Source organism: Cydia pomonella, chromosome 16 (genome assembly GCF_033807575.1).
Source record: "Cydia pomonella isolate Wapato2018A chromosome 16, ilCydPomo1, whole genome shotgun sequence".
NCBI lineage: Eukaryota > Metazoa > Arthropoda > Insecta > Lepidoptera > Tortricidae > Cydia > Cydia pomonella.
The window spans coordinates 20,703,031-20,721,674 of record NC_084718.1 but is presented as its reverse complement, the minus strand read 5'-3'; the positions used below and the strand labels follow the sequence as shown (position 1 = coordinate 20,721,674).

General features: G+C 37.5%; 1 protein-coding gene across 2 annotated transcripts in view; it reads left to right on the top strand.

Moving 5' to 3' along the window:
• The window catches only part of LOC133526191 (uncharacterized), a 43,255-nt gene extending 24,820 nt beyond the window's left edge, over nucleotides 1-18,435 (top strand). For both annotated transcript variants that reach the window (XM_061862697.1, XM_061862698.1), the window contains exons 3-11: nucleotides 3,137-3,223; nucleotides 3,903-3,998; nucleotides 4,994-5,095; nucleotides 5,802-5,885; nucleotides 6,068-6,178; nucleotides 7,014-7,188; nucleotides 7,668-7,748; nucleotides 14,704-14,924; nucleotides 16,248-18,435. In XM_061862697.1, the coding sequence (XP_061718681.1) occupies nucleotides 3,137-3,223; nucleotides 3,903-3,998; nucleotides 4,994-5,095; nucleotides 5,802-5,885; nucleotides 6,068-6,178; nucleotides 7,014-7,188; nucleotides 7,668-7,748; nucleotides 14,704-14,924; nucleotides 16,248-16,265 (975 nt within the window). In that variant the 3' untranslated portion in view covers nucleotides 16,266-18,435. The remainder of the gene's footprint in view (nucleotides 1-3,136; nucleotides 3,224-3,902; nucleotides 3,999-4,993; nucleotides 5,096-5,801; nucleotides 5,886-6,067; nucleotides 6,179-7,013; nucleotides 7,189-7,667; nucleotides 7,749-14,703; nucleotides 14,925-16,247) is intronic.
• The last annotated feature ends 209 nt before the right edge of the window (nucleotides 18,436-18,644 follow it).

Below are 18,644 nucleotides of genomic sequence, written 5' to 3'. Positions count from 1 at the left end.
GTTATGTAAAAGATTTAGTTTACAGAAATCAGTATGAGAATGTGCACGACTTACAAACGGAACTTAGCGCTGGCACCACTTTGCGCCGCACGTTTCTCGCGCTTACGCTTCGAAATGCCGAAATCCACGTAATTATTGTGCAGTAGATGAGTGTAAAAGTCAAAAAACAAAGGAAAATTTGCCGTTTGTCCCACCTGAAACGTTTAATAATTATGTTGAAGAGTTAAAAAAAGTATTTTTAAATAATTTAGACAAGTCATAATGAATCGGCCTTCTAGCACCGTATTACAACTTTTAAAAACCGTTAATTTTCCGTCGCTTTGCTCCTGTTTTCCGTATAGTTAAAATTATTTTCGCAATTTACGATATTTTCAACGGTACAATTTAATAACAGAGAATTCCGAGAGGGGAAAAAATTATCTATCAATATATAAAACTAAAACATATTTGATTGACTAATAAGAAATATGGTTGATTCGCAACATTCGTAAAAATATAAGTGTTAATATGGCTATATATGATCTTCTTAACATTGTAATGAAAAATGTTGATAAACGAAAGCCCGTTTGCGCTATATTTACTGATATGAATCAAGCCTTTGACTATGACTTTAACCATGACCGACTATTATGCAAGCTTGAAATTGTTAAATTTGGGATTGGTGGCTAAAGGAAACGCCCGTTCGATTGACAGATTTATTCCGACTGACTGTCGCAAGATTATGTATACCTACCTACATATAAGTAACCATACATAACACCTCCACCTTTAATTTATACAATTGACCACTTATACCTATACTAGGGCGCTACTGTCTAAATACACTAGGGCGCATTACATAATCGCCGTTTATTGACCTTGGTCTCGCCTTGCAAGACTCGATAACGGTGTTTATAAGGAAAACTTTTTAATCATTAAATATAACCACCCTCGTCCTGTCCCCATCCTCGTCGCCAATGTTAAATTTGGGATTGGTGGCTAAAGGAAACGCCCGTTCGATTGACAGATTTATTCCGACTGACTGTCGCAAGATTATGTATACCTACCTACATATAAGTAACCATACATAACAGAAATGTATGGTATTAGGGGTAATGCGTTAAATCTTATCGAATCTTACTTAAGAGAAAGGCCTCAATGTACGGAAATATCTAGAATCTGTACGAAGACAAAAACAGAACAAAAGTACTATTCGAGAGAGTAGTATGCCACACATGGAGTCCCACAGGGCAGTGTGCTTGGTCCCCTACTGTTCCTCGTTTATATTAATGACCTGCCAAATGATGTTGATTATCCAATAGTACTGTTTGCTGACGACAGCACATCTATAATAAATTGCGATAGACTTACGCACAGGACATTAATACTGAATAAAATAATATTATAATGTGGCTAAATAAAAATAATCTAATAAACAATCTTAAAAAAAACCAATGTAATGCATTTCTATAATCGCATAAATTTCATTAATCCTGATATAATTGACATTAACTATGAAAATGAAAAAATAGAAAATGTAGACACAACACGTTTTTTAGGCCTATTAATAGATAGTCAACTTACTTGGAGACCTCATGTTGCTGAGATATGTCAACAACTAAACAAATCTGCTTATGCACTTTCTAAACTATTAAAAATAGTAAACCAAGACGCAGTGCTGTCGGCCTACCATGGACTTGTAGTCTCAAGACTCCGATATGGGATTATATTCTGGGGTAATTCAGTCGATAGAGAAAATGTACTTATAGCCCAAAAGCGGTGCGTAAGAGCAATGTGCGGAAAAAAAATCGGAGAAAGCAGTGTTCCGTTATTCAAATTAAAGAAAATTTTAACATTTCCGTGTATTTATATATTAGAAATGGCAGTATTTGTTAAATGCAACCCTAATTTATTCTGTAAAGTCTCACAATACCGCAGATTTGCAACGCGATCACAATAAGATCAGAAGTTGCACAATGAGCAACGGAACACTACGTTGATGCGGAAAAGCATTTTTGGAATGGCTACCAGAATATACAATAAAATTCCTGACTGTCTAAAAAAATTACCACTATCTAAATTTAAAAAAACACTTACTGCACTATTAATTGAAAAATGTTATTATAAAATAAGTGATTATTTAGATGAAAATTAAATGTTCAAATTTTATTTCTTAAGTATAATTATGTTCCATTTTTTGTGACTATGTTTTAAATGATTATGTAATATTTAATTTACAAATTGTAAATTTTAATATGATTCATGTTTTATGTTTAAGTATAGTTAGTATTTGTACGCCACTTTTGGCAGAGCATGGTGAGACTACGAAACCTATGTAAGATCGATCATTGTACCTGTGTTTTCACAAATAAATAATCTCTCTCTCTCTCTCTCGTTTTATTACAATAATCATCATAGGTACCAGGGCCGGATTTAGGGGAGGGCAACCGGGGCTACTGCCCCGGGCCTCCACAAAAAAGGGGCCCCCCACAATAGAGAATTCGGTAAATTTACCATTTTATTTGGAAAAAATTTGGGGCCAGGGGGCCTCCACTCCTTTATTGCCCGAGGCCTCCAGACCTCTAAAATACTCTAAATCCGGCATTGATAGGTACAAGCCCAGCGCATTTTTACGATGACGCGTTAGCACGTGACTCGCACGGCGGGCAACACAGTCTCGACTCTTTTTGCGCATACTTATGGTACATTTCTTCTCGTCCTGAGCAGCAGGTTTTATTATTAAGATTTTGTAGGCTATTATAGCGTAGGTATTTTCGCTTTTGTATGGGAATGATGTATCTGTTACGTAGCAACTATTTATTAATCTGTGCTTTGATTTTGATGTCGATCGCTTTAGCATTACTTATATTGTTTATACGCACCGTTACAATTATAGATCATGCGATCCATGACGTGTGTGTCTTCCCGACTTATCATTCGGTATAGGTATATAAATTATAATATAATACATAATTACTATTTTCTATGTGAAACCATTTGTATCTTGTGTGGGGTGAATGGGGTGGAGGTCAGCACTTCACTGATTTGTGTATTGTATAGGAATGCTAGTACTTGTTTTGTTAGAAAGAGACAGATTATTGACTTTAAATTATTATGATTATTTTGATATTGATTGGTAAGAAATTCCATTGCGTAGAGTGGACCCAAGCCCGGTGGCTCGCGCGGGCCGGCCGGCCGCCGGCGGCGAAGCGCGCCATCCTCGGGTGGAGAGGACTCGGATGAGGTAACAACTTGTCTCCATGGCTATTATCATTTTATCCTTCTGGAGCGGCTCTACGTTATAACTACTTTTTAAAATGATCCTATCCGACAAAAACCATGAAACTTGGTATGCAATGCAAGTAGCTTATTCCGGTCCGGGCTGAAGCGTCCGACAATTAAAGAGTCTCGTTATCACGGATCACCCAACGAAGTTTTGGACCTTACGGACCTGGAGTTCTAACGCCAGTCATCCGTTAGTCCTAGCAATATATATTAAAGAGCGCTTTTATAGAGAGTTATAGTTTGTTTTCAGTTTTGTTCGATCTTGAACAAATATTCAATTGATTTTAATTTTCTGGCTACAATACAACAACATTTAAAACAAAATTTCAACTGCCGAACTTAGCAAACATTTGAATAATGACCGTTTATCCAATAAGCATTTTTTGTATGACAAAAAATTTAAGAAATTGATGAGGGTATTTAAGACTATCATATTAAGTATCAAATGCAGCATAGATTGTTATCAAATCCGCCACCCACACAATGCGAGCCACCGACCGTGCATCATGCCAGTTAGTCAGTAATCAGTATAGTTGAAGACCTCTCGAACAACTTGTACTTACGCCGAATCGTTGCACTGTATATTTCGTCAAGTATATGCTGTGAAGTGATGACTGATGAGCCGTCCGTGAGCGCAGGAGTCGAGCGCGAGCGGCGCGGCGTCGAGGGTGGGCAGCGGCGCGGACGCCGACTCGGACTACAATCCTGGCGAGGAGCTCGGCAACTGCCGTCAGGTATTAGCACCCTTCCCACTTCGTTGACTAACTATAACTAGAAACCTTTATTAAGTCCACCGATGGTCACGGTCAGTGTGAGAGAGTGTTGCTGTTTATGTTACAGATACATTTATTAATTATTATGCCTGGCTTCGGCCATCTTTTTTGGTAACGAAAATTGGTAACCAGCTTCGAAACGGAAAAAACATCCCAATCGTTAATAGGTTACAAAATATAACTTTTCAGTTACCGCGATTCGTAACCACTGCTAGTAACCGCTTCGAAATAAATATCCCAATCGGTAAGTGGTTAAAAAATGTTACCAACTACTGATCGTAACCATGGTTATCTTAGAAAATGTGTATGATTTGTCGGGTTCGGACCTTAAGTTTTTAAAATTTTCAATGTATAGAAACTTAATTGCAATGTATAGACACAACCGGTAGAAATTAGATTTTTGATAAATGTTGACGCTGAAGTCTCCGGAGTAATACTATTACCATCATTCTGTAGCGGGTTACAAAACTTGGTGTCGAAACGGCACAAATCGGGTCTAATACGTAACTGGTTACAAACCGGGAATTTCGTTTCCTATTCTGTAGCTGGTTACGAAATGGCACAGCACGGGCCCAATACGTAACTGGTTACAAACTGGGAATCCTCATTCCCATTCTGTAGCTGGTAACGAAATTTTGGTTACCAAACGATACTAAAGGGGCCATCCGACCGTTCTACAACCCAAAAGTGTTATCTCCGACCTCCGAATGAGTGAATAGCTGAACCGTACATAATACATATATACGAGTACCTGCCACGGTAAAACAGCTTTTTAAGCGTTGTTTCACCCAGAACAGATGTCGTTGTTTCGTTACTTATAGAATACCGCACTGCATAAGAGAACACGTCTGATCTAACACACAATAAAGAACGCCATTAACACGGTGTACATATAAATCATATAATATAAAGTCGTCCATGTAGATACATATGTCTAATTTGCAACCTCACCTCAGGGATCTCGGAAGAAGAAACGTAAACATCTAAATGAACGACGCAAGATATTGAGAGATCAGCGCGCGGTGAGGGCAGCGCGTCAAGAACCTGAACACGAAACGGTAGGCCACTTCACCCACGTATGAAGCTGAAAGCAACGCAATAATGCGTTATACTATTCATAGGCGTTTCCACTGAGGCGGATGTGTGCGGAGGTGAGTGGAGACATGCGGGAATCAATCAATAACATTGGTTGGAATCGCATCTAGCGGAGCGGAGAAGAACTAATTCCATTGGATGATTCACCGCTCCTCTCAAGTCTCACCACCGCTCATCGCTGCCTTAGCGGAAAGGTGTACAAGAATACGTGTATTTGGACATGCATGACGTATGTGAACTTTAGCAATTTAATGTGTTTTAATCAATCAATCATTTATTTCTGAGAATATGGAACAATGTTGGTTAGTAGAGGGTGTTAGGTCAGCATATTCTGCCGGCATGCATCGGCGTAGAAATATTCAGGTACAATAGTCTATACAAATATATAATATAATTATTACATTTAAAAATTCAGAAATGTTAATGTTTTATGTGTTTGTGTTTGACGACCGGTCTGGCCTAGTGGGTAGTGACCCTGCATATGAAGCCGATGGTCCTGGGTTCAAATCCCGGTAGGGGCATTTATTTGTGTAATGAGCACAGCTATTTGTTCCTGAGTCATGGGCGTTTTATCTATCTTGAGCTTACTGTGGGACTTAGTCAATTTGTTTATGTATTCTTATAATATTGTCTGTGTCTCCTCGCTCATAAATGTGATGTTCCCTACAGAATGAAGTCTCTCAGCAAGAACTAGACCAAGATCACCTGGTAGAGGACATGATAAAAAAGCACTTCGAGGAAAAGTACAAAAGGGTATTCTGTTTTATGCATTTTCTTTAACAATTATATTCGAATGCACTTACTAATACTGGCCAAATTCTAAGGTTCTCAGCTTCTCACACGTCGTCTCTGAATCGACCCTTCATCAATTTTAAAGAAAGTTATAAACAGTAAGTATCATCAATTCATCAGTATTTAATATTTATGCTTTGTAGGTGCGCGTATCCAAAAGTACGTCGTCAAATGAGAAACCCAGAAGAAAGAGCTTATCCTCGGCGAGCGAGGTGAGCGGGACCTCGGCCGCGCCGCGGGACCCGCCCGATGAGGTACCACGACCCCTTTCTTCTTCTTTTAAAATATGGCTTCCATCAAATCTATGATGATTTTGCCCATGTCAAGTTATGTTGTTCGCGAACTTATGGCTCGACGACTTTTTTCGCTTGTAAAGTACGCGTACTTAGGCTCACACACGAGCGAAAAAGGTCGTCGAGCTGTAAGTTCGCGAACTTACTCGCACGTCTATCCGGGACTTTAAGTGTGCTCGTAGAGCATGACGTTGTTAATAGTATACAATACAATTACATATGACAATGTCATATCATGTCATGTCAAAGTCAATCGGAATTCCTCTTCTCTCGGAAAGGTCTGTCCTGTTGATGGTTTAGGGTTAACACATGTACGTGTGTGTAGACATATACGCGTGTAGACATATACGCGTGTAGACATATACGCGTGTATTATGTACTAATTATGCAAAAGGTACGTAGCAAGCCTTATTAACTTACGCAATACCCTGACAACTAAGTATCATTTTCCTAGCGTCAACCCAGATTTTTGCCACGGCTCATTGTGGAGCTTGGCAAATATGATGAGTAATTCCAAGAATTCTCCTTATTCGAATTAGATCGGCTTCCTCACGATGTTTTCCTTCACGAAAAGCGACTAGTAAGGGCCACCACACACTATTGTCTTTTGTCGGCGTCTGCTCAGCGCTATGGAAAATGGCGTCGCTGCGCCACTGTGCCAATATTGCGTCCAGCAGCTACCATAGAGTTGACTAGACGGCCGACGCTCGGAAAACGCTAGTGTGTCGTGGCTCTCAATACCAAAATGACCCTGTCATCTGCTATATGTCCACATTGACATATTATGTCCCCGCAGTTTGTCCAAATCTCGATTACGCGAGTATTCGAGTCGATGGAGAACTCATCAAAACTGAGCGCCGTGCTGACTCAAGCGGCGCGCGCGCCGCGCGGCGGCGGGAGCGGAGGCGGGAGCGGGAGTGGTGGCGCCGGCGCAGCCACGTGGGCCGCCGTCCTCGACGCTTTCACCGCAGGTTCGTATTTCGAGACAAAAAAATCTTGAAATATTCTTTATACATGCTTCAATTATTTCAGACTGTACTTGTCTATAGCATAATGTAGTTATTCCGGTGTGATTGATACTAAAATGACAGTTTGAAGCTGCTTGTCCACCAAGGCCGAGCGATTTACAACCAATGCTATTGGTTGATTTGATTCCCCACATCTCTGCTCCGCTCTGTCTCAGTGTACAGGCAGCCTTATCAGTCCATGTAGCCTACGGTTTAACTACTACTTTTGTCAGCTACCCACACCGTCCCCAAAAAGACGGCCATTAGACCACCCCACCAGTCGGTGGGGAAGCGACCCGCGACAGCCGCCGCAGCCATTGAGCGGTAGCGGCCCCTCATACCCCCCTGACGGGGGGTATCGACAGATCACTCAAGTCAAGTACTACTTTTGCACTAAACTGAAAGATCAGAAATAAAAACAATGTGTATTGTTATTGTTGCAGGAGTGAAAGCGCAGCACACGCGCGTCGACCACGCCCTCTGCCGCGAGGACGAGAGTCCCATGCAAGACTTCCGCTTCCAAGGTCAGCTAGCAACATATATTATTAGATTTCCGCGTCAATTTTTGTGTTGATTGTTGCAATTCTACATTGCAGCAAAAAATAGCAGTTGGGTTAATAATTTGACAACACGTGGAATTTGTCTCATTTGTCTGGCACTAATGGCATAATGCCATTCTATGAAGTTTTGAGGAAATCACTCAAAAAATATATATTTTCAATACAAACTTTCAACCACCTTTTGACCCCATTACATTACAGGATGAATTTGTTGAAAGTTTATATTACTTTTCTTGTTTTCGAATATTATGTCTTTCTGCGAAAGTTTTAAGTCCCTTGCTCGCAAAAAAATTTAGTCCCCGATACAACTATCAATCGCTTTTCAACTCCCTTAGGGAATGAATTTTCAAAAACACTGAATTTTTTTTTTTGTATTAGTATTTAATATTGACAATGTCATTATACGAAGTTTCAAGTTCCTCACACTTAAATATTGTTCAACTCCTCTGATTAATTTTCAAAGACGCTGAGTAAGTGAAGTTAGGTATAATTTTCAACTAAATCAAAGATATGTAGATATAGATTTCATCTAAATCGGTTCAGCGGTTATTCATTTCCCATACAAACTTCCACCTTCCTTTTCACATGATGGGATGATTTTTGGGATATAAACCATACTATGTTCTTCCCCGGGACTAGGGTTTGCAAATTTTGCAATATCCGTAAATTTTTCGGATCCGGATATTTTGGATATTAAAATTTGACGGATCGGATATCCGGATAATTCGGATAATAAGGATCCGTATAAAAAAAGGTTACGGTCTAGAAGGACTCAGCCAAACACGGACTATTTTTAGACAAAAATTAAATTATACTCACAAAATAATATGGAAATGGAGCAAAAGTTACATTTACTCCTTAAATGACAAATTTTTATTATTATTATTTTATTTCAATAAAATACAGTGGATACTGACTTAATATTAAATACAACGTCCCACAAAACTGTTTGGACAGTTTGACTGTGGGATCCGTGGGCTATACTAGGTTAGGTACATAATAATCATAAAGTCTAATTATTTGTAGAGGCAAAAATTTGTCAAACTTGTATTAATCTTTTATATACCGGTTTGATAAAATCACAAGAAAAGCTTGATTTTTGTACCTTTGAAAAATAGTCGTTAAATAGAGGTAAATTGCTTAGAATTAATATCTTATTCTTTCAGTCCGCATTTACATCAGTAAAAAAATAATAGAAATCCCGTTAGTGGCAAATAATGGCCAAATTTGACACGATAATACACAAACAAAATCAGTGATAACAACTCACACAAGACTACTGAATTACTGTAAACAATACTACCTAATTCTCGCCTCGATTTCCATATCGGTCGGATTTGAAAAAACTTAATTTCTCAGGAGAGCCAAAACAAAATTGGGTCTTTTGTTTGCCATTATTTCACGTACTATGTGGGATATGTGGTATGTCTAATACCAGTCTTTTTTGTTGATAAAAAGGCTATTTGCCTTCTATTTCGGATAAGTAAAAACGCTGATACCTTTGATAGTATTTAAAAAGGCGGTATATATGCTAAACTTATAAGACCCGATTATTTTTTCTCCCAATTGAACAGTGAAAGGGAGGCATAATGTCGTATTAACTTACTTACACTCAATACTTTGATTATTTTAAGAATCGTATTATTATAACTAATAAACACCTCACAATAGTCACAATGTGACAACATTTTAGATGCATAAAGTCTCAAAGTAACGCCAACCACAAAATTGAAACAATTGAGAGGCAAGGCGTATGGAAAAAGACGTGTGTGAAAATAATGCTTTATGTTTCACGAAAATGAGAAAAATCATGAAATCCGACTTTATGCACTTTCTGTATCTCAAAACTAAAAATGAAAGAAATACCAGGGTATAAGAACGATAATTCACTATTTATTATTGATTTATTCAGTTTGTTGGAAAGATAATTCACTATTTATTACCGTTATCTTAAAATGTCATTTTGGTCGGATTTTCATATCCTACGTCATGGAATTTGTGTCGAGAATTACCGTTATTTCAGTCAGGAGGTATCCAGATAGCTAGTTTCAAAAAGTGTTACTGTTACTACCTACTGTTTAGATTAAGCAACATTCGCAATCATTTTATGAAGTTACTGCGTCAAGTGCGTCACGTGATGTACCTATCATAATTGATGTGCTGTAGTATTTGAATTGATTAAATATATGAAAATACTGTATTTAAATGACAAAGTGGTATGATTTCATTCATAAATTTCATTCGAAAATTGTTTCTGCTATAGGTCTATGACCATATATTTAACGGATCCGTAATATTCGAAATATCCGGATCCTGTTTCGATGGATCCGATCCTAGATTTGACGCATATCCGGATATTTCGGATATCCGGATCTCAAACCCTACCCGGTACTCAAACTATCTCGATACTAAATTATTCAGTGGTTCTCGGCTCTCGGCGTCTAGTGAACTCTATGGCTGCTGCTAAAATATTACATCAAAAATCTTGGTGGCTCCACTTCTTAAATCTATAAGTACTTCGATCCTAAATTGTGTCTTTCTACGAATTTTCAATACAAATATGTTCCCGATACAAACTGTCAATTCCTTTTTAGGGTTTCGTAGCCAAATGGCAAAAAACGGAACCCTTATAGATTCGGAAAATTTTGGAGAACGGAAAAATAGAACAAAAAACAATAAATTTTGGGGGTTCCCCATACTTAGAACTGAAACTAAAAAATATTTTTTCATCAAACCCATACGTGTGGGGTATCTATGGATAGGTCTTTAAAAATGATATTGAGGTTTCTAATATCATTTTTTTCTAAACTGAATAGTTTGCGCGAGAGACACTTCCAAAGTGGTAAAATGTGTCCCCCCCCCCCCGTAACTTCTAAAATAACAGAATGAAAAATCTAAAAAAAATATATGATATATATTGCCATGCAAACTTCCACCGAAAATTGGTTTGAACGAGATCTAGTAAGTAGTTTTTTTAATACGTCATAAAATTAAAAAAAATATATTAAACCCATACGTGTGGGGTATCTATGGATAGGTCTTCAAAAATGATATTGAGGTTTCTAATATCATTTTTTTCTAAACTGAATAGTTTGCGCGAGAGACACTTCCAAAGTGAAAAAATGTGCCCCCCCCCCCCTGTAACTTCTAAAATAACAGAATGATAAATCTAAAAAATATATATGATATGCATTACCATGCAAACTTCCACTGAAAACTGGTTTGAACGAGATCTAGTTTACCTATACATCTGGAGGAACGATTTGAGATTTTGTTAAATGAATTATGAATAATGGATTAGAGTCAAACCAAGATAATTTGGCAGCGATTTTGATAGCCCAGACAGTGCACGGGTTATTTTAAACGTCAAACTTCTATGAAATATGACGTTTACTTAACACTTACACCGTCAACTTATCATGCTCTAAATGATTCCATTTCCATCCGATATCGGATCGGCTATGTGAACACGCTATAAAGCGTTGGAATATTATACTAATTGACATTCAATGATCTTTTCTCGATCCGTAAAACCAAGTTCATATCTTTTAAGGAGCCCTTTGTCATCTTCTTCTTCAGTTGTTCCCTTAATGCTGAGAATCATCAGTTCGTGTCAGAAGCCTATGGAGGAATCAGTCTTCTACAGGAGGCTGTTGAAAACTGGTTCCTCCATAGGTTTCTGACCCTCGCCAAGTGCAAAGGTTCCAGTTTTCGTTGCATAGGTCCTGTAATTTGAGCTCATCATCTAGCAGAGAGAGGCTCTTAGCCTTAGGTCTAGTGTCTTAATTTTGTGACCTTCTTAAAGTTATGAATGAATAAAAATAGCTTCTAAGTACGTACCTACCTTCATACAACGTTATTTATTTATAATAAATAACGATACAGCTATCATAAATTCATAACAGTTGCCCAATGCAGTGTAGCAAATCTTGTGTGTAGTTATATATCGTCCGTGTTTGTAAATATTTCGTCATGACTCATAACATAACTTTATTAGCGATATAATAACGTTACGAATGAGGCCGCTGTTGCCGCTCCGTACGTCTCGCACAGCGCAGCGTTTGAGGATAATCAATATCTACGTAACAGTCGTAAAAATAACTCGCCTGCTGCGCAGACCGGGCCTTGAAGCAGGTTAACTGTAAATGAATCTGAACTTTGTTGCACGAATATACGGTATACAATAGAATGAGTTACGCAAGTCAGGCGACTGAATAATAAGTTGATAACCTCGCCAACCTTGGCTACGCCGTAGGTGAATGTGGCAACGGCGCGGCGCGCGCGATGCTTGATTCGAATAATTTATGATCAACAAAGAACAAAGGATTTTTAAAATGTTAAACGAGCAAAATAGAGCTTGAAAAAAATGTTAAAATATGTCGGATATGAATTTAGGAGGGTTAGAAAAATATGTTGGTCAAAATAAAAAACAGTTCATTTTTAACGAACTTCAAGGTTGTATGTTTATATAAAATATTTTTGACTTCATGAATGGTCCCGTTTTTGATAAAACTTAGTTTTGATGATGGGATCTTGGATCCATAAGGAATCGAGGGAACCCTTTTAAATGTTAAAGGCATACATACCTCCTATAGTGTAGAGATGGGCCGAATATGGAGTTAATACGAATATTCGGCCGAATGTTCGGTTCAGATCTTTTCGAATCGAATATTCTGCCGCATTATTCGATCCATCTGCATCATTCATAAAAAACATAAGAAACGCTTTATTTACATTAGCAGTTATATATATATAGATGAAATGCTTTTTTTTAAGTAATTCCCTATAAAAAACAGGTCAGAAGACAAGGGATTCGCACAAATTTTTAACACTCTCCAAATAATCAAAACATTCTGTTGATTCAACATCATGTGTTTTAATTTCAACAGGAAAACGTAACCTGATGGAAGAGAGTCGGTACTTAAAAAGTTCTGGAGGAGCTTACATTTTACAGCGTTGCAACAAGAGTAACGTAATAAAAAACATTTGCTGAATATTCGGTACTTTAACTGAATATGCCGAATACCGAATAATTACCCATATATTTTCATCAGCAAATCAAGCATTTACATTTAAAGACGTGACACTTGATGAAGTGGAACTGCTGATGATGATCAGAACGGAACTCTTCAACGATCACGTTTGGTGATTTGTACTCTTCGTTGTGTTTGTAACCTAACCTTCTTAATGTTAGGTTTTTAAGTCATATTTTTGTCAAGGTAGAATTCTGATGATGGGATCCATGAGGAGTCGAGGGAACTCCTCAAGTTTTATAGCGTAAATTTTTAGGTTTTACATTAAAAACTAAACATTTGCATTGAAACTGTGCTATTTGGTGAAATAGAACTGCCCATGAAGACCAGAATAAAACTTCTCTACGATTAAAGGTGTTTAAAAGTCTTGTGGCTAATTATAATTGTTAAAAGATGTACTGTGGTTGTTATTAATTAAATGCCATTTCAAAATGTTTTGTGAAGTCGGTTTTTACTATTAAAGATTATTTAGTTCCAAGTTTATTGCAACCATTCAGTCGGTTATATGAACCGTGAGTACCACGAAGTTTCGCAACAGTTGTTACAACAAGTGCACAAGTCCATAGTGCATACACATGCATTTATACACATACACAATATACACCTATACAACTGAAACTAAGTAATAGTTGTGATTTTAACTAGGAACCAAACTCTGATTTAACAATTTGTCATGGCTTTGAACTGGTTTTGATATGACCTTGAAGATCGCTCACGCTGATTGGTGCATGCGAAATGAACTGAAAGTCATTCGTGAATGTGCGCCGATTATCAAGACCATCATCAAGTGCGTACCTATCAAAACCATAATAATTTGTTACTTTCAAGTTATCAAACCTGTCAGAATAAGCTCGATTCAGATAAATGGATGGATGGATGGAAGGAGATGGTAACTTTGGTATGAATTTGATCTGGATTTGTTATGGATATCATCACAAGCGAAATAAATGAATGTTTTAAATGCAAAACTCATTGTTTCCTTGAACAGATATCTCTTGTATTAATCAACTTCGATATTTTAAAGAAGGAGGTCCTCAATTCGGTTCAACATTTAAAATTGTTTACCTCAGAAGTCCATCATTTCCGAACTGACTTTCCAATTGCCACTGGTTGGTTCTTCAGATTGGTTGGTAGTTCCAGATTGCTCCCGTTTTTGACAAAATCAAGTTCTGATGATGGCACCCATGAGAAATTGAGGGAACATTTAGAGATTTTTCCATTAAAAAAGTGAAACTGTCACCTGTGAAGCGACACTGGTGTGTGTGAACTGGGAAGTGTCATTCTGTGAAGCGGAACAGCTGAATTATCTACTGATGAGGATCAGCCTGGTATTCATCAACTATTTGTATTTCACGTTATGTGATTTATTACCAACAGTTTTGTCAGCTCCAACTGATCTACCGCGAAAACTGAAAAGCCACATTTCACTGCTGGCCTCTATAGCGCTTTAAAATAAAGAGTAGAGATACAGTGAACGAAATTTTTGAGTTTCACGGTAGGCCCTCAGTTCTGATGGCAGATTTTATGAAGATTTTGGGAAATTCCTGAAGTTTATATATTTAAAGCGACATAGGTATTGTTTGTCAATATTCATCTAGAAAATCATAATCAGTGCTAGTTGGTGAAATGGAACTGCTAATGAAGACCAGAGTGGATCTCCTCAACGTCAAAATTTTTCATGTGCAATTATAATGCTTATAAACGTGTAGAAAGTTGTTTATTACCTAAACTGGATGCGATTCGCACGTCGCTCAAACATCGGAGCAAAGTGCGAATCCAGTGTGATTCAGCCGTACATGAGCTAAATTGGAATTGATGACACATCATGACGCCACAGGCCACAGTGTTTTTTTCTGTTAAATATTATTATACAATAACCCTTTTAGGCGGGCTTGGTCCTTCTGCGGACGAGCAGGCGCTGCAAGCGGCGCTGGCGTCGTACGAGGCCGCTTCCAGCGAGTGGACCGCGGCGCTCGCGGAGCTGGACGCGTGCGACGGCACGCTGCGGCATGCGCGCGCGTGCGTGCGCACCGCGGGCGGCGACCGGCGCCTACGCAGAGCCGTCGAAGAACTGGAACAGTGCGCGCAAGAGTATGCCAATGCACTGGTAAGGCAACCATAATGATTAAATATATTATAACGGGTCACTTGTGTATTTTAAAACGAGTATCGCTCGACATGTATCACTCCGTACCGATACTCCGTACCGAGGAGAATCATCGGTAGCTCGCGTTGGCGGACCGGCGCATACCGCGGGCTGCAGCTCTCCGCAACCGATGACTTGGCATTGGCGACGGCAGCAGCAGGGGAGGCGAGAAACTACTCTCGTTTTCGGCATTATTGTCAAATGACGGGTTGCATGCAACACTCAGTATGTCATTCGCTGAAGATTCGTGTGGAACCACACTAACCGCTGACGTGGTTGTACCCAAAACAGTTTTACAGCTGAGAGGCACTGACCATCCCCAACCACGATTAAAATTCAGATGCCGACTAATTTCAATACCTATAGAATAACCACCATTATCTAGGAATATACCATTGATATACATACAGATATGACCGTCATAGATGGATGGCATGGAACATAATGATGACACATACGATTAGGGTTAACAATTTCAGCTGATAATGTGTACAGCAGCAAATAACATCCTACCTCACGAATGTCAAAAAAATAGTTACAACATTCGAATTCGAAGCTGGTTAGATTTCGTCTAAAATAACTTTACATCGACTTGAATAGAACAAAGTGTTGGAGTGTCACAACATATTTCACGACACGACACGTCACGACATATTTTCATAGAAATTTCGCATTAATGATGACATCGCCACACTTTGTCATTGCACGTGCTGTGAAGAGTTAACTTGCTCCGCAGAATCGGCATTTTCCACCTTAAAGTTTATTGTATGTGTGTTTCTTCGTGTGTACCTCAGGGTGTTGATTATTTCGTCGAAGTTGAAATTTTCTACGTCTCACCCCCTTGGTGTAGTATCTGCCATTAAAAAACCAATATATATATTTTTTAATTTTCATTTACGTTTTAGAGGTTGCTGTTGCTACCGCACTTTGAAATTTTTGATTCATAAAAAAAATTTTTTCACCACACCCGCTGGTAAAGGCTCTCTTGATTGTTCAGAAATTGATGAGAAACTTGCATTCTATCCACATGTGCACAAATCTGGCAAAGTAACCAAATGCAAAATAAGCAACACCCTAGTGTACCTATTCAACTTTGAATAAGTATACTTTGCAAATTTTTAATGAACATTGTATTACCTATAGTACTTAACTTACTACCTATGGTGCTGAACTTACTACCTGTGCTACTGAACTTACTACCTATGGTGCTGAACTTACTACCTGTGGTACTTACTACCGTACCGTACATACGGAAGTTTCTTGACGATGCTTTCAATGTTACAGAAGGACATTCACCAGTAAATGAAACGTCGAAGTTCCACGAAACAGAAGCTCAGCTAAAGATAATGAAATACTTAGATATAAGTTTAGGTAAGTACCTAATTAAGGGTCTAGAATGAAAACTGGAATTAGGGACTTCTCCCATGGATGTTTAAGAATATGTGCTTTTTGATAATACGTGATTTTTAAGCAAAATGGTACTAAATTGTTGGTATTGTAACAGTATTCAATAATGTCTTTATCCAAAAATAAGTCACATTTTGTTTCAAATCAAATGTTCGAAGTTATTTGTTAAGACAGTAAAAGTTTCACGAAATTAAAAAATATTTGTTAATAGTGTGATTAGGTAAGTACTATAAGTAATTGAAAAGTCCGAATGTATTTTGCTAAAATGTGTAAAATATAAGTACATATTTTAAGAAAAAATATTTGTAAGGAAACATTTCACATAATTTTGATAATTTTCTAAGAAATTAATAGGTAAGTACGAGTACTATAAGTATGTTAAGTAATTGTAAAGTCTGAATGTATTTTTCTAAAATGTGTAAAATATAAGCACATAAATTAAAATGAAAAATATTTTATCATATCAGGCAAATCCAAAGATGCATATACCTACAGGTTGTTTATTTAGTCACCGGCAATAATTTACGGGTTGAATATATAGGTCACACTGTGCACCTTTTACTATGGGACCAACCCCGACATCGCGAAAAAAAATGTTTACTCGCCCATAGAAAATATCAAGGTCAGACAGCCAAAATTGAAACAGCCAATTTTTTTTCGCGATTTCGGGGTTGGACCCAAAGTAAAAGGTGCACAGTGTGACCCCTTGAATTATTGCAGGTTACTAAGTAGAACAAATAAATGGTGCCTGGTGGAGAGTTTATAATTTTTTTTCTACTACTTTCATTACGATTACAATACCGGTCAATAATATCCTCATCTCTCTCTATTTCTTTCTTTCTTATCGAACCGCACTAGAGGGTATTGACGCTTTTAAGATTTGGCTTGGCATCGACTTCACACCAACGCGAGGAAAATACTTACTGTATAACATCAAACATAGTCAAATCAAATTACACCCAAATGAACGATTCGATCAAATTAAATATTAATCGTCATTTAAAGTCAATTCTGCCAGGACATAAGGACTTTGCCACTCTTGTGGGTAAAATGCACCTTTCTCATCAGTTTTTGAACAGTAAAGAGAGCCTTTATGAGTTGGTGTGGTGAAAAAGTATTTTTCCTCAGTCACCACACCAACTGGGTAATAAAGGCTTTATCCACATGTGGGGCAAAGTAATCACATGTTAATTTTGAGTTGTTTTCATATGTTAGCATTTACTTTAAAATGATGATTTTGATTCATTATTTTTGTATTACGTTCGTTTGGATTTTGTTTGGTTGGTTTTTTGGGTATTTCATAAGTAGTTAGTATTTTCCTCGCGTTGGTGTGGTGAAAAATTGTGTTCCACTCGTAGGCAAAGTTTATTTAACCCTCGGCAAAGTGGTTGTTTAACCGCTTGTGCTAATATTGAAAGCCTCGCGACGCTCAAGATTCCATTTCTCGAACCACTCGCTACGCTTGTGGTTCAACGATACGATACGATACGATAATTTATTGATAAAGTATATTTTACATGTCATGTCTTAATACTAGGTACTTAATCTATTATTACATCATTCGTTATGTGGCTAGCTAACCAGTTACTATTTATTCTAATAATCGATTTAATGTTACATAAGTATTATACCTATTGCTTAGTTTGGCACTCGAAAATAGGCATCCAACGAGTAGTAGGCCTCAGCTACTAGTTTATTTTTAAGTTTATTTTTAAACGAGCAGTAGCTAGTGGCAACTTTGGAGCCTTTCGCTTGCTCGGGTATCAATATTAGCACAAGCGGTTAAACAACAACTTTATCTCCTTGTAAAAAAATAACTATTCTTCCTTCCTTTTCAAAACAATTGGATAAAATCGTCATTTGATGCATTTAGTAGTTATAAGATTTTTTGTTAAGTTACGAAGTAAAAAAATAATTTGGAAATATCAAGAAGCCATTTAATGATTTTTGTAAGATTCTATTATTAGTACCTAGAATAAAGGAATATGAATAATGTGAATGTAGTTGTATCCATTATTTGGATGGTGTTACATTGTCTTGAATAAATATTTCGCATATTTTATTACTTACCTTGTTTATTTCAACTACTGCATGATGTGCCGTAGGAAAGTTCCCAAAATTTACAATATTTTAAAATATGAACTTGTTACAACAAACATGAAGTGTTGTTAACCGACATGGTTTTTTTTTTGTGATAACTAGATTCATTATGAATGTTATGATCATTGAAAAAAAAAGATTTGAACAGTATTTAATTTTAAAAGAGGCAAAAAT